General features: G+C 43.4%; 1 protein-coding gene across 1 annotated transcript in view; it reads left to right on the forward strand.

Annotated features, from left to right (window-relative positions):
• Positions 1 to 26231, forward strand: part of dnah9 (dynein, axonemal, heavy chain 9) — a gene marked incomplete at both ends in the record, with an annotated part of 139598 nt that extends 113367 nt beyond the window's left edge. The window contains 8 exons of the mRNA XM_079182856.1: positions 5136 to 5363; positions 7781 to 7972; positions 8105 to 8296; positions 13950 to 14120; positions 17321 to 17503; positions 24004 to 24257; positions 24342 to 24477; positions 26004 to 26231. Coding sequence (XP_079038982.1) covers positions 5136 to 5363; positions 7781 to 7972; positions 8105 to 8296; positions 13950 to 14120; positions 17321 to 17503; positions 24004 to 24257; positions 24342 to 24477; positions 26004 to 26231 — 1584 coding nt within the window. The remainder of the gene's footprint in view (positions 1 to 5135; positions 5364 to 7780; positions 7973 to 8104; positions 8297 to 13949; positions 14121 to 17320; positions 17504 to 24003; positions 24258 to 24341; positions 24478 to 26003) is intronic.
• Positions 26232 to 26520: the final 289 nt, after the last annotated feature.

A 26520-nucleotide genomic window follows, 5' to 3' on the forward strand; every position in this document is an offset into this window, starting at 1 on the left:
CAGGTAAATGAGTCAGTAGTCATGCGGCATGAATGAAAAAGCCCAGGCCAATCTGAGCCTACACTGTGCTTCAACTATTTCAACCTTGTTTGTAAGGATTCGTGTTTTGATGTTTCACATTTTAGGAGGAAGTGCATGTCTGTGTCAGCGTCACCTGTCCCACAGTGACCACATATTCAGTTTTCTTTTGGTTGCCATGATGTTTAGTGTCTTCCTTTAGATTTCCAGTTTGTGGTCACTGAGCCTGTACTTGGTGAGGATCTGTCTCTGCTTTCTATCTCTGACAGTAGAGAAACATTCTGACTATTCATCAGATAACATTCTAATCTACTTTGGCTTTTAGTTTCTTCTTTCCAGTGCTCCAGATCGGTTTCTTTACATCGCATTATAACGCGTCTAACCTTAACCAAATGTGTGATTTACCCTGTTTTACTGGTGAGATCTGTAGTCTCCTTTATACCACACCAAGATCCCCCCCCCCGATGTTCTGCATTTGCGTATGTTTTTAAATTGTATAGAGGGCACCATGACGTCATTATATCCTGGAGGACAGTGACTGAGCAGACACCATGTTTCTGTTAACACAATTATATCAACATCTTTGATAGATTTCATGAATTCAGGGTTTCCAATTTTGAGGAGTGGAGACCCTGAATATTCCAGCAGCTTACATTACATTACAGTCATTTAGCAGACGCTTTTATCCAAAGCGACTTACAATTCAGATTCTATCACAATTCTACACCGTAGGCACAGCTACAGGAGCAAGCGACTAGCAAAGCCTGAGCCGGGGCTCGAACAACCGATTTTCTGATTGAAGGACGGCCCTGCTATCCACTCCGCCACAGTCGCCCAACTATGGTGAACTGTGGGATTTCATTATATGAAATGAATGCATTTAAAAACAATCAAAATGAACCTGTATAGTGAGACAAATATAAAAAACACCTACAACTATCTATAGATTTACAATACTGAATAATAATCATCTTCACTGTCAGAGGGGACATGGATCCTCTTGGTGCTTTCAACAGTGGGAATACCTCTTCAAAGGACTCCAGGTTGGTTTCATTCCCTTGGACCATGACCTTTCCTTTGGTGTAGTATGTGATGGTAAGCAGAGGGTCATCCTTGTCAAGATGTTCATCTTTGCAGATCTTCAATCTGCCTCCTGAGCCAATGCCCTCACTGGATACGTATGCATAATTGCTGCACAGAGTATCTTTCCAGACGTAAATCGAATCAGTGAAGAAAATGAGGTTGTTCTTCTAACTTCCTTCTTTTTGTTTCACGTGCTGTTACACTTTTACATTGAGCAGGGAACTCCATCTCTCTGCTCTCTGCTATCACAGCTGTGATATATATGTATATATATCTTTATAGACACATAGATATAGATATAGATACTTCTATATTCCTTTTGAAGACCATCCGAAGGTTATCTTGCAATTTGTCTCATTTTTCAGGTCCAAGTCTTAGATGAATTTAGGAGCTCATTTCTGGTGCAGCTACTCTTCTCTGAATGTGTCTGTCTGTCTGTCTGTCTGTCTGTCCGTCCGTCCGTGTGAATGGGGACGATATTGTTGATTGTCATAGTCTTCAACCAGTCAGATCTTTAGTTTGGCGTATTCTTTGATGCGCCAGAGCTGCTAGCTGGCCTATAACTACGTCAGCATTATGTGCAGCTCAGTTTTAAGGAGCAGCTCTGCAGTGAGATGCAGCGTGTGCTGTGATTGGTCAGTGGGCGAGCACGTGACTATCGTGAAACGAAAACTTAATCAGAGGCTTAGTCGGAGCAGTAAGAGTTCAAATTGAGAGATATGGAAGAAATTATGTCATTTTTTGCATTTTGCTTGGTGTAGATTATTTTATTTTTTTACATAGTTTTGTTCTTTTAACACTCAATGGCTGAAGGACGAGAAACGGATTTGTGAGTTGGGATTCAACCGTGGGATTAAACTCTTTGTCAACAAAGAAAGGAGGATGGAGTTTGTCTTTAAGTGATCAGCATTTGGTAAGTCAACTGCGTTTGTTTTTTTACATCTAATATCTGAATGTCCTCGAGTGTGTAGCAGAATGCATGTTCCGCTGCAGTGTTGCTGGATTGATTTGTTGCTTTGTTGTCGTATGAATATATGTGACTGGTTCTTATGAGTTTGTTGTTGTCATTGTGTTAATTATATAGATTTGGACTGTATGCATTGTCCGTTAATTACGAAGCATACCGTCATGTGTGGAGTTATTGTTTGTTAAGCTAGTTTAGCGTAGCCTCTCATAAGTGCGGGGCATCAGCTGTCTTTTTTTTTTTTTTTTTGTTCCGGGTTCAGAGGTCACAGCCCGTTGTCTCCTACGTGAGCGCAGTCCACCGAAAACATATTTCCCACAATTTAAGCTTCTGCATTTTCCAAATTCACTAGTATTATTCAAATGTATGTTCGGTTCGTAAGCCTCGTACCGAACGGTTTAATACGAATATGTGTATTGTTACACCCCTAGAAACAAATAACCGTAGCTGTGGCGCCATCATGAGGTTATTAGGAGGTGTTTCAGCTGCAGGACAGCACTGGAGGCCCAGGTATAAAAGGCACAGCCCGCCACTGCTTTAAAGTGTCCCCTGTAAACAGTTTCTGTTGTGTTCTGTTGTGTTGTTTCTAAATGCTGTGCATGTATTGTCCATTGGTGAAGGTGTTTTCCTCATTTGTTTGTGTTTTTTCAATTTGCATGTGCTTCCCTAATTTGCAGTGGGTTGAGCTCCACCGTAATTTCAGCCATTATATAGTGACCAATTTCCCATTAAAGTTTTTTTTGGGGGGAGTGTTCCGATGTGAGGGTCCTGGGACAGAAGATGTCGTTTGCTGCACACATTGTAAAGCCCTCTGAGGCAAATTTGTGATTTTGGGTTATACAAATAACTTGAATTGTTTTAAATTGACTGACCATAGCAAGCTTTTTCCCATTTTTTATGACAAACTGTGTCCTGCGTAGTTTTGAATATATTTTCAGCAGTCTGTCTTGCTGTCAGAGCCTACAGTCTGTTTGTCCCTCAGTCCTGTTGGCCTTGTTCCTGCGTCAGTCTGGAGTATGACTGCTTCTCTGCAGGGCCGCCTCCTCAGAGCGGGAGCCCAGCTGTGCAGCTGTCCTCAGCGCTGCTCCTTGACGAATGTGTTTCTGCTTGTGTGAAAGAATTGTGTGTGTGCACCTGTGTGTGTTTATATTTGCTCGAGCCAGTGTGTGTGTTTGTGTTCGTGTGTGTGTGCATGACAGGCAGCTTCATGTGCCATTGTGCTTCCCTCAGGTTGTGTTTGATAGCAATGCATCAGAGACCTTGCCAGTGGTGTCATCTAATGGGGTTTAGATTCAACTTTTATATTATTATGTAAATAGGTGACTCTTTGATATCAGCGCAGTCATCAGGGCTGGAAGGCCCTTGTCAAGAAGACATTGAGGGAACAAAAATGTTGCACCTGAAAGTTAATTAAAAAGCCATAAAATAGTGTCTGCTGCTCTATCTTGTTTGTTTGTTTGTGGGCCTGCTGGTCTGTCTCTCTCTCGCTCTCTCTCCATTCCTCCCCCTCTTCTCCCCCTGCAGCCACAGGATGAATGGTTTCATTACAGTGACAAGTTCTGAGGCAGTCTGACTTCCTCTGCTGGCTCTCTTTATTGCCAAACTATTTACATGCCAAGAGGAAGGCTTGTATTGACTTGATGAAAAAGCACTTGAATTGAGACTTTTAATTTGTATACCATTCATTATTCTCTAAGGCATTAAGAGGCAAACTAACTTATCACCTTCTCAGCTTCGAGCTCCTCCCGGACGTCTCTCACAGAGTGTAAAACTTTTATCTTTTTTTTTTTTTTTTTTTTTTTCAACGACTCTCCTAAAAATTGACGTTCCTCTCCCTGACATGTCCCGTCGCTTGGAAAGAAGGCTAGCTTAAAGATTAAATATGGAGAGCAAAGGGAAATGAGAAAGTAAAGAGGCTTATGAATTAATGACTGGAGTTATTAGTGCTGTAATTAGATTTAGGGAATGGGCAGTGCTGCATGGTGAGATGTGGGGGGGTTGGCTGACTCCTTATCATTCACAGGATATCCTGTAAGTGTCAGGACAGTTGAGATGGAAAATTGAGCTCATCCATGCTTGTGTGATAGTACAAGTCAGCTCCACTGCCCGCACTGCACTGAGAGATGAATGTGCAGAAAAGTCAGGCTGAAGTTACACCGGAGACGCTTAATGTCAGCAACCTAGAAATGGGTTTCAAGTGCTATGTACCATTTAATTTGGTGCCACATCAAAGTCACAGTGAAGAGAGGAGAATATGCAACATTTTAATTGCTCCTTTTTTCTAGTTGTCATTACAAACATAAATTATATGGCCAATTCCAGCATCAAGTACCGTATTAAGATATTATGTGTTATCCATTAAAGCCCAGACTTTCACAGATATCCAACAGAAAACATTATCTGGGTGTTGATTACTATGGCGGGCGGGTCGTGCATTTCATACCTGGGCCTTCTGTGCTGTCCTACTACAGTTGAATCACCTCCTAAAAACCTCATTAACGGACAATGCATAGTCAAAGTCAACGTAATTAACACAATGACAACAATGAAGTCATAAGAACCAGTCACATATATTTATATGACAACAAAGCATGACACATCAATCCAGCAGACCTGCAGCGGATCCACGCATTCCACCACACAAGAGCACGAGCTATTCAAATATTACTCATAACGACACGATAGACAAATGAACAGTAGTAACGTTACTGCAGATGTAAAAAACAAACGCAGTTTGTCACTTACCGAATGCTGTTCACTTAAAGAAAAACTCCATCCTCCTTTCTTTGTTTGTCTTATTTTTGTTTGAGAAAATAAGATAATGGGAAAAAAATGATAATACATGTAGTGTATTTGTGAAAAATTATTAAATTATAAAATAGTTATAACTTTGTGATTCTGTCTAGGCCAGCAGAGAAGGCTTAGCTGGCCCTGACGGCCCACCACTGGTAGATTAGCCTCTCTATCCTCTCAGAGGAGAATTCATTTTGCCTCACAACTAGCCTGTCGCCTACTGATAACATACCATTTTCCTTCTTAACCCTTTACTTGCTGATCCTGTTTCCTGTAGAATATCCACTTGGTGGCTCGCTGGCTGGGTTCTTTAGAGAAACATCTGGAGCAGCACGCAGAAGGAAGCCACAATAACTTCAGGGTGTTTGTCAGTGCAGAGCCCTCCTCCACCCCCGAGGGCCACATCATCCCACAGGGCATTCTGGAGAACTCCATCAAGATCACCAATGAACCGCCTACTGGTATGCACGCCAACCTACACAAGGCTCTGGACAACTTCACACAGGTAATACACCTCGAGGTTGGATGTCACTCCTGGATGTCATCTGATAATGATAAAGTAAATAACTAGAACCATTTACCAACTGGCCCAGAAAATCTATTAAAGCAGCTTTAAAACTAGCCTCACCTCAGACAGATACAACTTTAATGTGCTGCCAACAAGTCATTCGGAATTACATTCCAATTCTAAATTATATGAAGTATGTATTTAAATAGCACTCTGAACGTGGCTTTTTGATTGTAAAGGTCCCATCAACAGATATCATTACTTCCTGAACATGACCATTTCCTTTTGAAATCTGTTCAGTCTTAGTCATAAACCAGTTTGATTTGATAGACCTCTGTGGAAGGATATTTTCAAAATCAGTGATCATTTTATTAATTGGACTCTTAAGTTACACCCACTAGAGTAGCACAAGGTCACAACTGAAGATGCATTGTTTTCTAAGAAGTGATTCCATTAGCACTTAAAGTACCCATTTCATGAATCTTTAGAATGAAAGGGCTACAGATACTTGAAGAACTTATTTTCATGTTTGCCATGAGTGGCAGCTGATGCAACATGTGGCAATTTTCACTCCAGATTCTCATCAAGTTGCCAATTTGCAGAAATGTAGGAGCGAGCAGATGGGGGGAGTCACCTTTCACTCACTGTGGAATTGCCTCTGACCCACGGAGGACAGATGTGAAGGTCATCAAACCTGTGTGTGTTACATTCTGCAGGGAGGTATTGATACGTTACATGAGGACTGAGATCACAACAAAGTCTGTCGGACACTTTTTGTGTTTGTTATTGGCGAGACTCCAGACAATGTGCTCCTGGCCATTCTACAGCCTCTACATTTAGAATGGATCAGTGCGCTGCAGTGGCCTCTCCCTTTTCTCCACCTAATCAGTTCTCCTCTCCATCTAAGCCCTACAATTACCTCAGTGCTTTGCTGCCTATGCATCTTCCTCTGCACCATTACCTGAGTGCTCAGCTTCCTCCCGGTCCATTTCCACGATCCTTAGTTTTGTGATGTCTATCTGCCTGATAAGCGCTACGTGCTTGTGAGCCCTGCCTTATGCGGACCCACAGCGAGTTCCATTGAGGTAAGTACGGAGCAATATTCAAGTCATGTGTACTGTGACGGCCCGGCCTCTAACAGCAGTCGTGGCTGGTTGCCTGATGCAGAGCACCTGGTCCTGCAGCATAAAGCCCTGCTCCAGTGTTGCTCTGCCCGGGTCTTTCTCCGGCTGACGTGAAGTGAGCTCTGCCAGTAGCTGCCGGTTATATTTTGGTTGTGGTCACTTCATCACACACGCATTCACATTACTGATGTTATTGACTGACACACTTCACAAAGGTAATTACTTCTTTATTTAGTTAAAATAAATACTTTACTTTACCACCATCTCTTGTGTCTCGTCCATATTTGTCATGGCCTAAGAGCCGGGTTGTGACAGTACTCAGTGAAAGCTAATCAATGTTAGGCTACCTCTCTGTAATAGCCCACCCGCGTGGCTAAAGCCAGCACTAAGCCAGAGAAATGACTTTTCACTTTTCTGCTGCTGATCTACGAGTCTGGGAGGGCTACAGTTAAAGTCTGGGACAATGGTTTAGGTTTTTACTGAGACAACATTTGTACAATAGCTATGTGAAATAAGCTGTAAAGGATTTTCAATTCCCTGTTTGCTGAAACTGATTGTTCAGTTTATCATATAATATCTTCTGGTAATTCAGACTCATGCATATCCTGATGCTAATCTTTCACCTCTGTCAGTTCAGAGATATTGAGGTGTGTTTTTCAGCATATGTGCATGCCTGTGTGTGTGTCCTCCTGTCTGCAGTCTCACTGGATGCCTTTCCTCTCCAGTCCACAGGTCATGAATAGGGAGGCTATGCATCTCTTTCAGCTGGGTTGAGCAGAGGAGTATTGAGCAGAATATTAACTAAGTGTGTGTGTGTGTGTGAGAGCGGTAGTCAGTCTTCACTGTACTTGTGTGCACGTGCGTGTGCATCATAGGAGTCAGCTCCCCCAGGGCACTGAGAGGGTCTTCACCATGACATGCTGGAATAAAGAGAATTTAGCCTTTCTATTTCCACAGGGGTTTTTGGCATTCTTATTTAACCGTCTCTCCCCCAGAGATTACAGTGCCATTTACATCCATTATTTTATTTTGCTTGTCTGGAATAATGAGCCCAGGAGACGGTTGGGGCTGAAAGCGCGTGACAACTTGTGACAATTAAAAGGGAATCTCATAGTTTATAGCCATCGAGTCATCTCATTGTCTGTCTGTCAGTGTGGGGAAACACTGGGGATTTGACGAAATACAAACGATTACAGGGCTGCCTGCCACTACTTTCTACCTGTAACATGCCACGGCGGCTCAGTTAATGCAGCCGTACAGTTTAGGATGCTCTTTGTTTTTGTGTTCCAGGACATGCTGGAGATGTGTGCGCGGGAGAATGAGTTTAAGAGCATTTTGTTCGCCCTGTGCTACTTCCATGCTGTGGTGGCAGAGAGGAGGAAGTTTGGTCCTCAGGGCTGGAACAGATCTTACCCTTTTAACACTGGAGACCTCACCATTTCTGTCAATGTCCTCTACAACTACTTGGAGGCCAATCCTAAGGTAGATGTTTCTGTTTTTCTTTTATTCCTTGGCAATAGATTACAAAGACCCCTATTTGTAATCTTAAATGGAAATCTAAACAGCACAAGCCACTCTCTAGCAAAGCAGCAACCCCCCCTCTCTAATTACCAGGTGCCATATGATGATCTGCGCTACTTGTTCGGCGAGATCATGTATGGTGGTCACATCACGGACGACTGGGACCGCCGTCTGTGTCGGACCTACCTTGAGGAATTGATCAAGCCCGAGATGATGGAGGGAGAGCTGCACCTAGCACCTGGCTTCCCCTTACCTGGAAACATGGACTACAACGGCTACCACCAGGTGAGGCAGACTCAGACCAATTCATAGCCTTTCGATTACATGAAAAGTAAATTCAAATTTAAAACAAGCAGAGTGCAGATCTTTACCAGGTGAGTCTGCAACCACTACAGCTGTATTGGTTTCAGCTTGACTGCAAGCGTATTCGATGTGTTTTTCGCTCTCTCGTCTCACACAACAGATAAGCTCCCATCTTGATATATGCAGATGTCTGCACCGGCTCTGTGCAGGTGTGCGTCTCAGCTTTGTCTCACAGAAGTGCAACTTGAGTGTTTCATTTGACAATATGTGTGGAAAAGTAAGGTTGATGCCCAATAAAAAGACATGAAATAACTTTCCACAGAGCAGCTGCAGTGTGTCGTTCAGTTAGCTGTTAGTTACCAAACAGACCGTCCAGAACAGTGAAAGTGAGTAAAGTGCTTCCCCCCTGGGGTTCTGTCCGCAGAGCAGCAGCTGAGAGGCAGCGGAGTCCGCTCTGAGCTCTGACTCTGAAAATCAAGTAGAACCCACAACACAACACATATATTCATATAGACCAGTGATTTTCAACCCCTGTGCCGTGAGAGATCGTCAGGTGTGCCGTGGGAAAATGTCCAATTTCACTTAATGTGTCCAAAAAAATATTATTTAGTTGTTGCAAATACTTTGCCATCGTTGAGCGTCTGAGCTGCAATATAGTAGCTGGCTAAGTAATAATACTCTTCCATGCCAGTGGGGGGCAGTAGGTAGCGCAATAATGACTTTGTTAATTTAAAACAGTAGAATTAAATAACGTGCGGGAGAGGTTGTGGTGACAAGACGAACAGCGATGGAGAAATGTTTGAAAAGGAAAAATACAGACTCTGAACTGGGTCCTGGACAAAATAACCCAGATGAAAAGCCTCGCAAGGATCAACACATTTAGACACTTGTCATTAAATTGTCTTTATCATAACTGGCCGCCACACCACAGAGCTCCGGGACGAAACGCGTCGATGTGAGCTGGCTTTATGTGCAACATGACGAAGCGTCTCACTGCGCTAAACCTCCAGCTTCAGGGACGTGTGATCACAGACGTGTGATGCAGTAAAAGTCTCCACCGCTGTGTTCACGACTGCGCATTTTGCTGATTACTGGTCTCACACTTGGCACAGAGTTCACTCGGCAATTTGCCGACTTTGCAGCTCAGGAATTTAAATTTCAGCTGTTCACCAATCCCTTTGCAGTTGAAGTGGAAAGAGCACCTGTGCACATCCACATGGAGCTGATAGACCTCCAGTATAATGACACTCAATGACACATACCTGTGTGAGCAGCTTTTCTCTGTGATGAAGATGAACAAAAACCCACAGGAGTCGTCTCACTGATGCACACCTTCACTCCACATTGAGGGTTTCCACAGAACCTAACCCCAGATATTAATGAACTGCAGCCAAGAGAAGATGCCAAACATCTGGCTCTGGTACGTTTGCATAAAATAATGTAGCTACCTAAACATGTATTCTTTTTGCACTTTGTCCAATATCCCTTCTATCCTGTTTATTAAATGGTGACTCTATTTGGCCCTCAACGAAGTCCTATTGTTAGTTTAGTCCCTCTCTGGGATTGAGTTTGACACCATGGCATAGATGCTGTATTATGATAAAAGGTGTCATTTTGTAACGTGTTTGGTTGTTGGTGTGCCGCGGCTCAGAAAAAGTTGAGAAACACTGATATAGACGCACCACAAAATGTTGCCATCAGCTATGTACCCCTGTAGTGGGTGGGCGAGCCTATCCCAGCGGGCCTTAGGACAAACAACAGCAGTCCCACTTTAATGTTTAAGCTGCATCTCACTTCTCTTATAAACGCTGTCTAGAGCCACACCTGTCAGCTGTTTGCATCACTCTGATGAACCCAGTGCACACTACCTGCACCGCACTAGTCCCCGATTCCTCTGAGCATAACATCCTTGGATGAATAAAGACAGGAAGAACATACAAGACCAAATCCATTCTTTTCAGTGTCATCAATACTACCTAGCTGTGCATTTGCCTAAAGCTAAACTTGACATGCAGATTTACAGCGCTTTGTGTGAACAGAGTCAACTTTAAATTGGAGGAAGTTATCATATTAGTTGTGTTGCTTTAATGACATTTTCTATAACCCTACTCTGCCAAACAAGAAGCAATGCTAACTGTAGTTACTGTGAATAATCTGTACTTCAGATCTGGAGCCATCTCCATGACAACTGAGCTACCCCTTGATGACCATTTATATACCATAATATTGAAAATCTCCTGAAAAAGTTAGTGACAGGAATGACAATGTCTTGTAGTCTATCGTGGCTTTATACATTACAAAACATTGCCATAGAATGCAGGAATTTGAAGGTCAAAGGTCAAATCCTCCAATAGAGACGTGATTCCTGGGATCCTGGGTTCAGTCACTATGTCACCAGCTATGTAGTGAAGATGCACAAATGCATCTCTGGTGTGTCTGGGTGGAGGCAGAATCCAGGAGCTGCCCTGGTAGTTAAACATGTAAAAGCTTAGAATGAACACAGCACATTCAGGCTGAGCGTAAATGGAGAAAAGGCAAACTGCCGGAGGACCTTCTTAACTTCCAATCTCTTCTTTCCACTTTCTCTTCCTCTCTATCTACTGCCAAAGCTGCTTTCTGCTTTCTAAAATCCTAACCTCTGCTTCCAATCCTAAAAAACTCTTCGAAACGTTCTCTTCACTCCTCCAACCCCACCCCCTCCACCTACTTCGTCCCTCCGCCATGACGATTTCGCCAACTTCTTTGACAAGAAGGTAAACTATATCAGATCCTCCTTCTCTCCACTCCCCTGTCCCTGTCCACCCTCTCCCTCTCTACCCTGTTCAGCTCTTCCCCCAACGGTCTCCCTCCCCTCTCCATGCCCCAGCTTAGCCTATCTTGCTCCCCTCTCTCCTAACGAGGTCCTCAAACATGTTACATCTAACCGCCTCACCATCTCTCTTGATCCGATCCCCTCCCCTCTTCTTCAGTCTATTGCGACTGAACTCCTTCCTTTCCTCACCCACCTCATCAACACATCTCTTGTTTCAGGATGCTTTCCCACAGCTTTCAAGACTGCCAGAGTCACTCCCCTTCTGAAGAAACCATCACTTGACCCGTCTGACGTCAAGAACTTCAGACCGGTTTCTCTTCTACCCTTTCTATCCAAAACACTTGAACGTGCTGTCTTCAACCAACTGTCTTCCTATCTCCATCAGAACAGCCTCTTGGACCCCCACCAGTCCAGGTTCAAAGTGGGTCACTCGACACAGACAGCCCTCCTTGCGGTGACGGAGACCCTTCACGCCGCAAGAGCTAACTCTCTCTCCTCTGTCCTGATTCTCCTGGACCTATCTGCAGCGTTTGACACTGTGAACCACCAGATCGTCCTCTCCACCCTCAAGGGGATGGGCGTCTCAGGCTCTGCACTCTCCCTATTTGCATCCTACCTGACAGGTCGATCCTACCAGGTGACATGGAGGGGGGCCGTGTCGGAACCACGCTTGCTGACTACGGGGGTTCCACAAGGTTCAGTCCTGGGCCCCCTTCTCTTCTCGCTCTACACAACGTCTCTGGGTTCTGTTATTCGCTCACATGACTTCTCTTACCATTGTTATGCCGATGACACCCAGCTGGTCTTGTCATTTCCTCCTGGTGACACTCAAGTAGAGGTACGCATAGCTGTGTGCTTTGCTGACATCTCAAAGTGGATGACGACACACCACCACAAGCTCAACCTGGACAAAACCGAGCTACTGTTCCTCCCGGGAAAGGGTTGCCCGCACCGAGACCTGTCCATCACCATGGACGATATCGTGGTGACGCCAACTCGGACTGCGAGGAACCTGGGTGTGACCCTGGATGACCAACTGTCGTTCTCAGCAAACATCTCATCAGTTACACGCTCCTGCAGATTCCTGCTCTACAACATCAGGAGGATTCGCCCCTTCCTCACTGATGAGACGGCGCAGGTGCTCATCCAGGCTCTTGTCATCTCCCGCCTGGACTACTGCAACTCTCTACTTGCCGGAGCCCCGGCCTCGGCCATCAGACCGCTGGAGCTTGTCCAGAAAGCTGCAGCTCGCCTGGTGTTCGATCGCCCCAAGTTCTCCCACACAACTTCCCTTCTCCGTGCTCTACACTGGCTCCCTGTAAGAGCTCGAATCCAGTTTAAGACTCTGGTGCTAGCCTACAGGGCAGTGAAAGGAACAGCTCCTTCCTATCTCCAGGCCATGGTCAAGCCCTACACCCCCGCCCGACCACTTCGCTCTGCTGCATCAGGGCGATTGGTTCCCCCGTCGCTCAGAGGTCCCTGCGGCCGATCTACCCGGTCACGGCTGTTTTCTGTCCTGGCCCCACAATGGTGGAATGAACTCCCCACTGACGTTAGGACAGCGGAGTCACTGCCCATCTTTCGGCGCAGGCTGAAAACTCACCTCTTCAAGAAGAACTACCCTGAGCCTTCCACTTAGCACTTATTTTATTCGTATTAGCTTATTGCACTTATTGTAATCGTATTAGTTCGTTGCACTTATTGTATTGCGTGTTAGCTCGTTGCACTTATTGTATTTGTTTGTTTCTGCACTGTACGTATGCTCTGGTTTATGCTCTTAGATACTTGTTTAACAAAGGAGATGCACTTATGACTTCTGGTGACTAGTAGTTCTCTTGAATACCGATGTTGAATACACTTATTGTAAGTCGCTTTGGATAAAAGCGTCTGCTAAATGACTGTAATGTAATGTAATGTAATGTGGAAAGGACTGGAGCCTTTTACATTGACTGTCACAACACAGTTGGGCCGAGTGCACGCTGGTTGAGATTTGGCCTAAGAACAGGGTTGTAGAGGCCTGTGGGTCCCCGGGGGTCTGCTAGGCCGCCGCCTCCCTCAAAACCATCTGAGCAAACTTCCAGTATATTTATGAGGGGAGGGTTGTGGGAGAGGCACAGAGTAGGAAGGTGACTCAGCAGTTTGAATCCTCTTTCAACAACATACAGGTGTATGCAATCAGCAAAAGTTAACCTGCAAATACAGAGGAGATCAAACAAGCTGACTACAAAGTGTTTCTGTAATAAAGGCCAATATATTTTCCATCAGGACTTTATGATTAGAAGAGCTTTTTTATATAATGTTAGTCCCCCTGAAAAAGGAGCCTTTTTCACTTGAGCGTCCACTTTCATCTGCACTAACTTAAAAGCATATTGATGTTCATTATGGACCAGCAGATGGAAAATGCCTTCTTCTTATGGTCATTAACAGTCTGTCAATTGATCCTGTGTGTTTGAATCTCACCCAAAAATATGTCCTCATTCATGTGGTTCCATTCTTGTCCTTTGTCAGCAGAACATTAGAAGAAACATCTGAGAAGTACAAAGGCTTCACTCTTCTTTCCAGGAGTAATTGCCAATCGTTATGCTGTTAATAGAACATATTCTCGGCCAAATGTTAAAATGTTGTCCTGTTCAAGTGAAAAACAGGGATTTATAAGTCTTTATTTTCAAGAAAAGACTTTATATTGATAAGTTAAAACCAAAATCTTTAAAATCCTTCATTTGAGGTTCGGGCAAAATTCCATAACTTGTGAGGTAAATGGGTTCAGATCTGTGATGACACAAACGTTTTACACAGTTCTCACATGGATTTCTTCCGTTCCAGTACATTGACCAAACACTACCTGCCGAGTCGCCCTACCTGTACGGCCTTCATCCCAATGCTGAGATCGGCTTCCTCACACAGACCTCTGAGAAGCTCTTTCGCACGGTGCTGGAGATGCAGCCCAGGGACGGAGGAGTTGGTGAGGGTGATGGCACCACACGTGAGGAAAAGGTCAGTATTACTGTATACTACATGTCCAAAAGTATGTGAACAGCCAAACATTTCCCCTAGAAGGGATTGTGAACACATTAAGATGTCACTTAGAGTCTGTGAGGCCGAGCAAACCAAGGAACAACATGACAATATTCACCATCTTGTTAATCTACCAATATTAGATGCCTTTGTATCTGGACCCAGGACCTAAAACTGAGAGATAATTGAGAATTATAAAATTCTGATGGAGCACTTCTATTTTAACCGGCGCAGCTTTTCCAGCCTTTGCAGCACTCGTTCAGCGGTGCAGGATACACACCGACCAATTACATGCGTTATAAACCATCTCACATGTTGCAGCTCAGCCAATACAACATGTGTATTCTGACACGTTTCCTGACTCGAGTGAGACGTACACACACGGAGGAGAGACGAGGAAAGAGAACGAAGAGCAGGAGAATTAAGAGTCAGTAAGTTATCTCACATGAAGTTCTAAAACAAAGAGCAGTGGTCAGCGAGACCAGAGTCTTTAACCATTAATCAACAAACTCTTATAGGTTCATTCTTCCCACAGGCAGTTTAAAACCAGCATGTCTCACATGTTCAGAGACCGTGACGATTAGTGAAACAACACTACGAGACAAAGCACAACTCTTTTTAGCAAACGTACAAGCTCACATCTGAATGAAGACACAGAAAATAAACAATAAGAGATATGATCAGAATCAGAACACATGATTCACTGTCCACAGGCCCCTTAAAGATGAAAGTGAAATATCACATACTTTTATTAAATTTATCAAATATGACATGTGTTACAATTCTATATTTAATTTACCAAACAAAACAATAACGACGTCTAGATGTCTTGTGCGTCCTTTTGTAAATTCAGTCGAACATGTTTCTACCTTCTATAACTTTGGGGTGTCGGGGTTTAAACTTGTGTTACATGTGTTCTGACAAACTCACTGTCATAACACAGCAGGTCAGTAAGCTGGAGGCATTTTCACTAAAGTTCTAATTCTGATGTGACATTCAGTCTTGAAAAGCCAAACCCTCATTCAGACACGGCAGATACCCGGGTATGTAAACCGAAGGCTTCCACAAAGCCCACTGTCTCACTAAACTCTGGGCGAGAGCACCACATGGTAGATGCGTGGTGACAACAGGTGACATGCTCTGTAGCTGCTGCACACTGAATCCAAAAGAAGATTGCAGACCAACTGTTTGGGGCCTCTGACAGCACCCAGGGTGATCTTTACAGGGATGGCATTTTCTGGTTCACTGCTGCTCTGAAATGAAGCTTATTTGAGGGTAAAAGCTAAAACAAATATTCTGTCAGAGAGAGTGCAGCCTCGCGCACTCCCTCCATTCAGCAAGTGTCTCTTTTTAATATCACAAATAAGGGTCGTGGTTGTCTGAGTGTTCGCTTTGTTAAATCGTTATTTATATTTACTGTGACTTTAAACAATCAGCGTATTGTGAGTTATGTTACAGATTTCTCCTCTGCATGGCTACTTTAAAGCTCATTAAAGCTGAGGTGGTTCTTACTGTACGCAACTCTGCAACATCCTAATGATTGCATTGTGTTCAGTGTAAATAACTAGTGATAAGGTTGCATGTCCTTAGGTTAAGCTGCACTTTGGTCACACATTCTAGTCACAGTGGTAATCATCCGTTCCTCTGATACTCCAGCTGTGTGCAGCAGTAAAGAGGAACTGACCAATGACTGTAACTGGTTAATGTGAGGTGAAGCTAAGCCTGACCAGAGGGCTGCTTCATACAGCAAGATTACCCAGACCAGGTTTACTTCTGTAAGCCAGGCTTATTGTCAGGAACATCTGTTTCATAAAGGAGGTTTGAATAAGCCTGGCCTAAGTTATTGTTTGTATCCCACCAGACTAGCCTGGTCCTGGTCATGCTAGCTACCTCAGGCTTAACCAATGCTACAATCAACCGGACGGAAACACTCCCCAGAGGTCCTCTATACCGCTGCACTGACAACATCAGTCCAATGGATGACATTTTGACCGGTTGCAGTTCAATCTGAGCTCGTAACCTGCACAAGTATCCACTCAACACTGTTAAATGCACTGCATTTGTAAAACAAAGGCTGATTTTTTTATTGTAAGAAATAATTTCACCGTTAGTTCTCTTTAAAAGTCACTGAAATAAAATGAGAGAAACTGTCTAACAGTAAATACCAGAGGAGCAGACAGCCAGTCTGAAGCTAAATAGAGGCTGGAATGTCACTCGTACAAACAAAGTAACACCGTTTCTAAAAAGTGATCATGCTTACACATATTGCATATACATTTTTCAGACTTGAACCTGTGATGTCATGATGACAAGCTGAGCGCTGCAACAACCTGATCTTACGGAGAGTTAGGCTCGATTCTCTTATTCTTTACTTCTTGTTTGATGAATGTATATTATATGTTTAATATGAGCTCTCTGGCTGTGAATGTTACAGTTTCGACTGTGTTTTAAAGTCATGAGTGATCAGTTCTTCAAACATACTATGGTATACTACTAATTAGCTGTGAGTCCGATTTAAACTTGTTCCTGGTTGAGTTAGTTAGGCTTACTCAAGACAGGTTTTGTACAATACGTTTCCGTGGTAGGTTAGGTCAGACTTCCTGAAAATAAGCCTGATTTACTAAGCTTAGTCACAGCGCTCCAGTCTGTCTGTCTGTGTGTCTGGCTCAGAAGTCTGGATACTCTTAACCGATGACAGCCATGCACAGCTTACCAATGAGGTTCACTTAGTATTCAGCATGCTCAGTAGCTGCCAAAGCCAGACCAGATATTTCAACTGAAAAATCCATAGATATGATGACCTCATATCCTTTGTTCGGCACCTAATCCGCTGATCGCTAATGCTGGTTGCCTTGGGAAAGTGTTGACACGGGTATTAGCTCTCAGCACTTACCCTCAAAAATATGATGTGAGCATTGATTTTCTGGAGGGATTAGACTGTTATTGAAAACAAAGAGCTGCCTTGCAAAATATACCTTCATGAATATTTATGGGCCTGTCTGTTTCAAACTGTAACACTTTCTTAGGCTGTCAGCGTTTGCACTATACTGAGTTTATCTGACACAGATAACCCCTGATCTCTTTTACGTCAGTATTTTCCTCAGTGTCTTTAATTGTGGATAGACCAAACTGCATTTTGTACTGACAATACACTCACTCACTCACTCATACATCATCAGGTGCGTGCCGTGCTGGAGGAGATCATGGACAAGCTCCCGGAGGAGTTCAACATGGCCGAGCTGCTGGGAAAGGCAGAGGAGAGGACTCCCTACCAGGTGGTGGCGCTGCAGGAGTGTGAGCGCATGAACCTCCTCACACAGGAGGTCAGACGCTCCCTCTGCGAGCTCAGCCTGGGACTCAAGGTGAGGGACTGAGGGTCCACTACTACTCCACCAGAGAAAGTAAAAATGAATTCAATTGGATGTAGTATAACTATGTTTTTTCTTTGTTCCGACCCCGTTCATCATCTCATGACGCCTTTGATTTTTCTTGTGACCCTTTGTGAGGGACCTGACCCCTAGCAAGATAAGCACTGGAATATACCAACTGGACATCCAGTAAAACTAGTTCCGTTTCCAGCAGCTATGACAGTAAAATGCTCCTCACACACTGTTGAACATTAGCTGATAATACTTCTGCGCTTGAACTTACGGAGGACTTGTATTTGTAATGGATTGTTTTTACATTGTTCTACTTAAGTAAAGGCTCTGAGTATTTCTTCCACCACTGTGAAAATATCAAAGTATACATAAGCTGTCATGTTCATCATTTTTGGACTAGCAAACTATCAACGCCTGTTTCTAACAGTCAAAGTCATGGTGAGGTTCTTCAACCTCACTAATCTCAGTAACTCTTAATAATTAGTCTCAAATGAGTAAAACTAATTTCATGCCTTTTGTTGTTCATTTCATTTATGGCCATTCAGTGGCAGCTGCCTATTTACACATCCAGCAACATCTGGAGTCGTGCTGGCCACTGGGCAGATGTTATTTCCAATAATCGCTCTTTTAGCTCTGTTCAAGCATGAAATTGCCTCGGGGGCACGAGGGGTTCACGTCTCCTAATATATGAAATCTGATATTTGGTCATATCATCAGAGATGCCTGTTTGTTCCCCTTAATATAAAGAGTTAAGCCGACTCCAAAACTCACTGTTCTGTATCCTCCGCCAGCCATACGCAGATCTCTGATGCCCACGTTGATCACTGGCATGTTACATATGAACCAGTGTGTGTGTCAAGAAACGGTCAATTCCATTTATATACCAACAATCAAAGGTGCCGGTTACTGCTCTTGATGAGCACATCTGAGTGTAACAGTCTGCAGAATGATCTGAGCTACATTTGTGACTCAGATGAGAGCAGGGTCGTCCTTCAATCAAAGGATCGGCGGTTCGATCCCTGGTTCCGCTGGTCCATGTCCATGTGTCCTTGAGCAAAACACTTAACCCCAAATTGCTCCTGTAGCTGTGTTTGCAGTGCATGAATGATTAGTTAGAGTCCTGATGAGCAGGTGGCACCTTGCATGGTAGCCCTGTCATCAGTGTGTAAATGGGTGTGAATGGGTGAATGATGACATGGTGTTAAAGTGCTTTGAGTTGTCGAAAGGCTAGAATTGACCATTTACTTGTCTTTTGAAGACTGGGTCTATAGTTGATGGTCAGCTGTGCTGTGAAGCAACCAGGTCATCATTTTGTTGTTGCTCAAAACGCACACTGGCTCACGCACTCGCACATTATTACCAGTGTTGTAATAACTGTTGTGACCAAAAATTGAAAATGAATTTAAATCCCAGATTCACTGCATGATATTTGGTTTTGGAAATTTGATTAATTCCAATTTAGTTCGGCGTCATGTGAACCGGTTCCTGCAGGATTAGCTACATTTGAGTTTGGAATTAAAACCCAAAGTTTAATTTACAACCACGAAAACGCAAGCAGGCTTGTCTCTGTGTCTATGAATAACAACTGTTTCAGTACTACACACAGGGCCTTACACACACACACACACACACACACGCACACACACACACACACACTCTCCATTATCCTGTAGCATCAGTGAAGCAACAGTATCGAGGATCTCAGCCAAAAATGCTGTTACTACTACTTTTCTATAGATACATAAAACTTAAACATCAAGGTCCATGAGCAAGAAAAAAGACATGAATCGACTTGACCAATCAGATTCGACCCTTGGAGACATTTCTAAGACCATTATAATGTTACGGAGCCGCTCTAGCTCACACGGTAGGAAACAAACCGTGCCTTCAGATTCACAAGAAGAAGAAGAAGAAGAAAGTATCGAACTGCAAACGATTGTTGCTTCTCTTTGATTTTCACCACGGTGACACTTGATCACATTTTACAACCAAGATGTTAACAGAGTTAGGATTCTTTATTTATTATGTTATATATGGCTCTTACTTGCCAGAAAAAAGGTTCAAATGAAATTTCTGTAAAATGATATTGATGCATTTTAAGGCTCAATAGATATTTACACGTTCATATTTGACCTGATGTAAGATCGGCTGTTTCGGGTGCTGGAAGTATCACAGTTGGAATTATTTGTCTGTTTTATTCCGAGAGCTCATCGTAAACACAGAAATCAGAGTTAAGTCGACAGGTTCCGTTTCAAGAGATCCAGTGACGTCTGTGTTCATCTAACAGAAATGGATTTATCTTTCTAACGATACCAACACATAGATATAGAGAGCCTTAAATCACTGGATGGTATTGGTTTAGATGTTGGTGCCTATTATTATTATTATTATTTTTATTATTATTATTATTATTATTATTATAGGTATGGCTGTGTTTTTTATGGACAAATGTCCAGGACCCAGTCAGAAGGGCACCACGACGAATCTGTGCCCACAGACTGAGAATCAGATTCCCACATCAAGGGTGATTTTCTACCATGTGACCCCAGAGGGGCGCCATAGAATAAAGAGCTTCCATGGTGCAGGTCTGCAAACAAAAAACTAAACTGAAAAGGAGTACTAGTTTCAGTTAGTGCAAGGTTACAAGGCTGCAGGGTTGCACAGCCAAATACTATGATACTATATCCTACTATGGTGTCTATTAGACAAGCATAGGAGCTCTGGTTGGTGTCTGGACATGAACTCAAGCAGCAGTCTGTATGTCCACTGTGTCTCAGAAGAACTTGGTGTCAGGGTTCATACTCGATGCTCAGAGGATGCTGGGTAGCACCGTTATTACATTGCTAGGTCAGACGAAAGGATTGGATTTATCTATCTAGGAGAGGTTGTGTGATCTTAAAGTTCTTTGAGACTCTAACTGGTATGTGTGTAAACCTTCACCACAGCCATTACAGACGCAATTACCAACCTTTTGTTTTGTGTGGGAAGAGCTCTTTTTTCCTTTTTCTCTTTTTCTGCATCAGCACACTGTGAAGTTTGACTTCTGTTGTGAAAATGAAGTCAACAATTTTCAAAGGAATCTGCTAGATGCTGACTTGCAAACAGCAACAGATAGGCCTCTGAACAAATATGACGACAGAAAGAAGCAAAGCCCTTTAAAGCTCATCAAACGTGCTGCTGTATGTTTATTGCCTGATGAACCACGTATTCTTAGCCTATATTTGTTAACATTTTAGCAAAATTGTCTCCATTGAAAGTATGCTGAATAATTTATTACTATTTCTTGTTTGCATTGTACCCACGGATCTACTAAAAACAATCAGTGGATTACTTTGATAGTGAGGAAATGATAAAACATGATGATTCTCAGGCAAGTTTTGAAAATCTTTTTCTATGATTATGATTTCTGGATGTTAATTTGTAATGGGCATCAGAGGTTATGACATACTCAAGAAGTGTAAGTCCCACTGAATGATATTGTGTATTGTGTGAGGAGGAGCATGTTGCACTCCCCTTCAGAAGGCTTCTGGCTTCCTCTTTTGTCTTTGTTCTGCTGAATGTCCACTTCTATTGCAGACCGTATGCCGTAATTCCACGATGGTTAAAATGCCACTTGGAAATTGATTTAAAGAACAGATGAGCACAGTGAATATTTGATATTGAGTTCCCCCTGTAATGTTAATCTCATCCGAATGGGGCTTGTTTCTCATGTGATTGGGACTCCACTGATCCCTTCTTGAGAAGCACTGGCCCAGCAGGGATAGTGCTGAAGCTAAATGTTTGTAATGTAAAACAAATGAACTTCAAGTGACCTGTCTCTCAAAGCCCACCACAAAACCCTCAGTTATCCTCAACACCTATGATTCACACTGCGCTGGCTCGGCTGTGGTTGACTGCTGCATTAGTTTTCCTGCATAATTAAACCTTCTGCTCGTTGTTTGTCAGTCTCAGTCGTCAGAATGACTCAGAGATTTGGCTTACACAGGAGCAGAGAGGAATGAGAGGTCTGCGCTCTGTGTGTCAGGCCTGACTGAATCATGTGTTAACAACAAACGGAGAGAGGAGGGGGGGTATGTGTAAGAGCGTTCGTCAGGAGTTATGAGGCTTCGATCTCCTGACACTACAAGCCTCAATAAATCGGCTCAGTGATTTAAAAGCCATGTAGACTATTGTACCAGCAAATGGAATCATATTTGGTTTTCATAGTGTAATAAATAGGAGCTATCAGAATGTTAGCCTTGGTGAGACGGTGCAGCTTCATAGTGCCACAGGGTGTCAAAGTATGCTGCAGCTGTAATGAGATCAGGATCAGGTGTTGTGAAGGTGAAAGGTTCACTGTAACAGATGTAGATACATGTACAGAATCGTATCAGCATCATGAAGAATTGTTATGACTGTCACATATGAGTATCTATACATCAGCAATACATCAGCTCCAGTATCAGTGGGTGAAGGACACCAGTGTTGTGTCATTACTCTTGTCTTGGCTATCTTACAGCATGTTTCCTTATCTGGCATGGCATCCTAGTCTCAGTGTTTGTGTGTACTTCAGTAGGGCTTGGTCCCGTTCCACACCTGACGTGGCTGGTGGTATCACCTCCAATGTGTATCTGTTAAGACAAACGGGAAGTGACCTCATTGCACTTTTGGTTCCTTCCTGAAATGAAATTTACAAACCAATGACGAATTATATTAAAGAGGCAGCATCTGTCAGCACCAGGCTGCTTCTGAAAAAAGGAGCCAATGAGGAAGTGCTTTAAACTTGTATTCTCTCTACTGATCATCAGGGGGAAACTCCTCTGGTTGTATTAAAGTCAATGAGAAAATGAGTTTCAAGTCTTCTTCAATACAGCATGATGTTCATTTAGTAAATTATGGTCAATTTAGAGTCAAACAGACCATAAAGCAGGGGATGCTTTAGGGCGGGGCTACACGGTGATTGACAAGTCTCTAGCACTAAAAGAGCCGTATACGGCGTCTCTACGTCACTCCTCCACAGTCCTAATATAGTCACTTCTGTTCACTGGTTGCAAAAATCCAAGATGGTGACAGACAAAATCCAAGATGGCGTTGGCCAAAATGCTGAGCTTCAGAGTTTAAAACTGCAGACCACAAACCAATGGGTGACGTCACGGTGACTACGTCCACTTCTTCTATTCAGTCCGTGGTCATCACTGAGAAGAGTTGTTAATAAGTTGCTAAATAGATATTTTCCAGAAAGATGGTGAAAGGCAAAAGCCAAGTTTTTCCTATATCCACAAGCCGCCTGTTCATTAAAGTACAGCAACGACACTGGAAAACTCAAATAATAGTGATAAAGTATATGTCCACACAATGTTTTCCTGCTACAACACATAGCTCTTTAATTTACTCTTCATGTCCTGTGCTCTCCTTTTATGTATGAAATGTATGTACCCAAAAGGACGTTGTGCTTATTTTATATGACACAACAAGAAAGTCTACAAACATGAGGCCTCTCATTACAGAGTAGCCTACTCCAAGTTCCAACTCCAAGTTCCAACGTCCTTGAACTTAGGAGTCCAAGCTCCCATTAACTGAGGGCTGCAGTACACTCAATTGACCCTGTGCTAAGTCCCACCCTCAAATGCAGACTGGCATTGGCCAGCTTAGACCAGGGTCCAACAACTATACGATTGTGCTCCAGAGCTCTCATGCAATCCTTTCAGATTTTCAGAGCTGGCCTTCTAGGCAGGAACAGAAGTACAGACAACAACACAGATTGAGGAAGGTATTTTGTTTCTGAATGAACTTGATGTGAACAAGATGTACCAGGAATCAAACCACAGACCTTGTGGTTAAAGGACAACCCACTCTATCCACTGGGCCACAGCCACCCCCAACTTCCAGATACAAGGGAAATAGACACAATATCTAATTAGCCAATCAGCCATGAGAAATAAAAAGAACAAAAACATAGCTCATACTGTATGTCAAGGTGAATTCCTTTAGATGCTAAATGGATGTTAAACAGTGTGGTCCTAATTGCTCAGCACCAATGCTAATAAAATGCTGGATTTTGTTTGGTTAGTGTTTATATCCATGAAAATCTTTTAACTTTGTTGACACTTTGATGGAACAAAATGCTGGAGAGTTTGAACTGTAGCTTAGCCTTGTGTTACCATTAGCTTAGCCTTGTGCTTGCTTGTTCCAGGCTGCTAGGCTTGCCTAGCCTAGCAGTTAGCTCGCCAGTTAGAGCAGCTCATCCATTGGCCCTGTACGGGTAGTCACAACTTTGCTAAGCTGCTAACAGTCTTTATCGCAAGGACACATGGATGGAATTCATTGTATCACTTTCTGGAGTGACCATGGCCTAAAGGAGCATCACTGATTGATCTTGTTTTTCTTCTTTTCAGCTATAAAAAATAGGACCAATAAACTTTTTTATTGTTCGGACAGTGATGTTAGAGTGCAAAATGGATGGTTGTTGAATGTCCCCCTTTCCTGTGGCCCCAACCCTTCAGGGAGAGTTAACCATGACCAGTGACATGGAGAGTCTTCAGGTTGCTATCTTCCTGGACATGGTGCCGGACAGTTGGACCAAGCGGGCTTACCCCTCCATGTCTGGCCTGGCCCTGTGGTTCATTGACCTGCTGGCCCGGATCAAGGAGCTGGAGGCCTGGTCAACGGACTTCGTCTTACCCTCTGTGGTGTGGCTTGCTGGCTTCTTCAACCCACAGTCTTTCCTCACAGCCATCATGCAGGCTACGGCTAGAAGGTAGGGTTGTTTTACATGAGGACATCAAGGGTGTAGATGTGATAGAAGCCACTTGGTGTGACACAGCCTGTGTTTGAATGACAGGAACGAGTGGCCTCTGGACAGGATGTGTCTGCAGTGTGATGTCACCAAGAAAAACCGCGAGGACTTCTCTTTACCGCCCCGTGAAGGGGCCTACGTCCACGGGCTGTGCATGGAGGGTGCACGCTGGGACACACAGGTACAGAGTTTTTAACTGATTGATTTGTTCAGCTGATTGTGACGTCTAGTCTCTAGGGAAGGTGAAGAATCAAAGTAAAAAACAGCACACTTACCTTATACAGAAAGCTTCCTTTACACACTCTGCGAAGATGGATGACAGATGAACATGAGGTGAGCTAACAGCAAAATGCATCTTTAAACTGAGTCAAGTAAAGTAACTTGGATATTTGACCCCTGAGGGGCCTCCACATTCCCTTTGTGGCTTCATTTTCTAATTTGCATCCTGCATGCGTTCAGCTCTCAGAACGCAGTGCAGCTTCCCAGGGCTCTATCTATCTACATACATACAGCTACTGTATATGCACCCAGCTTTCAAGGAGCATCCCTGTAGACTTCTTAATTAGGGAATGTGCAGAGTGTGCACTTGAACACTTTAGAGGAGTGGCTCCTTTTTTCTTCATTAACGTTGGAGAGGCAGGTGAAAAGACAGGCGGACAGATGGCGTCTCCCGACAACTCCTCCAGTCTGCCTCTTCTCCTTCTCTCTTCACGTCCTCTCAGCCCCAAGGCCAGTTCTGTGCCACTTGTGGAGAGTTGCAGAGAGTGAAAAGGAGAGGAAGCAGCACTCGTTCAGGACACAGCTCTGAGCAGCAATAAAAGTCAGATTTATGATAAACCTCCTCATCTATATTATTGAAGCTGGCATTCAGAGGGGTTTCACACACCAAAGCCAGCTAGATACTTTATGTGTATCTAGCACACATTGTGTGCTGAATGGATATGGTAGAAATGCAGACATTACACAGGGGACACTTGTGTGTTTATGAAATGACACCAATGAACGTGATAAATAATCTATCTTTGTAATAAATTGTTATTCTCTCAGTATATTGTGAGATTATACAATAAAAATAGATCCGTTACCATATTAACAGTGTTAATCTAATTCACAATGAACCATAGTGAGCCCACGCGGCCTGCTTCAACATACCCTTCATTTATATTTACCCTAACAGACATAAAGTTAGTGGTGTTTAAGAGCTCTTTAAAGTTTGGTAGTGAATGTAGAGGCAATTAGGGCGTTGTCCTTTGTGCTTTCCAAAGTCATCCGGATTTACATTCATTCCTGAGAGTCACTGTGCATGCATGGTGAAACTTGTGTTTGTCAGGCACTAAGTGTTGGAGGATTAATTAATGAGACAGACCGCTCTGTTTCAGTGTGTTTATAGAGTGTCTGTTCTTAGGCAGGGCAGCTTGACTTCGACTCAAACTCAGCCGACTTTCACCACTTTTCAAGGGGACCACAGTATTGTTTTATGCAAACTGGATGCCTAACTCTATTTGTGCCAATAAAGATTAGTCAAACATCCACTTTTTCTTCAACCAAAGAACAATATTAAACACTGCCTCAATGGCAAGTACAGTCGGGACGACAAACTCATTTCTTACTCTGTCTGTGGTTGACTGGCTTGTCATCCCCCCACACCCCCCTCCCCCCCTCCCCCCTTCCCTCTCCTGTCTTCTCCAAACGTCCTTACTCTTTCAGATTGGCATGATTGTAGAAGCCCGCCTGAAAGAGCTCACTCCGACCGTGCCGGTCATCTTCATCAGGGCCATTCCTGTGGACAAACAGGACAGCAGGAATGTTTACCAGTGTCCTGTCTATAAGACCCGCCAGAGGGGACCCACCTACGTATGGACCTTCAACCTGAAGTCCAAAGAAAATCCCTCCAAGTGGACTTTAGCTGGAGTGGCTTTGCTTCTGCAGATCTAGCAGGAGTTGATTGTGCTGGTTATGGTGCCAACAGGGTCAAGGGTTCAATAGACTTTGGACCGAATTTCTTCGGTAACTTTTGAAAGATGAAATATTGCAGTCTTCCTCTGCAAATGAAAAGTGGAGTTCATAAGAAATAGAGATGCATCCTTACTCAATTCAATACAGTCAACTACAGTCAACTACATTCAGTGATGGATTACGAAGTCAGTTTACTGACTTTAAACATGTTTACTTGTGCTATTGTTACTCTAAGTTTTAGCATGTCAACAAAATAAAACAAGATGTA

The sequence above is a fragment of the Pholis gunnellus genome (assembly GCF_910591455.1).
Source record: "Pholis gunnellus genome assembly, chromosome: 21".
Classification (NCBI taxonomy): domain Eukaryota; kingdom Metazoa; phylum Chordata; class Actinopteri; order Perciformes; family Pholidae; genus Pholis; species Pholis gunnellus.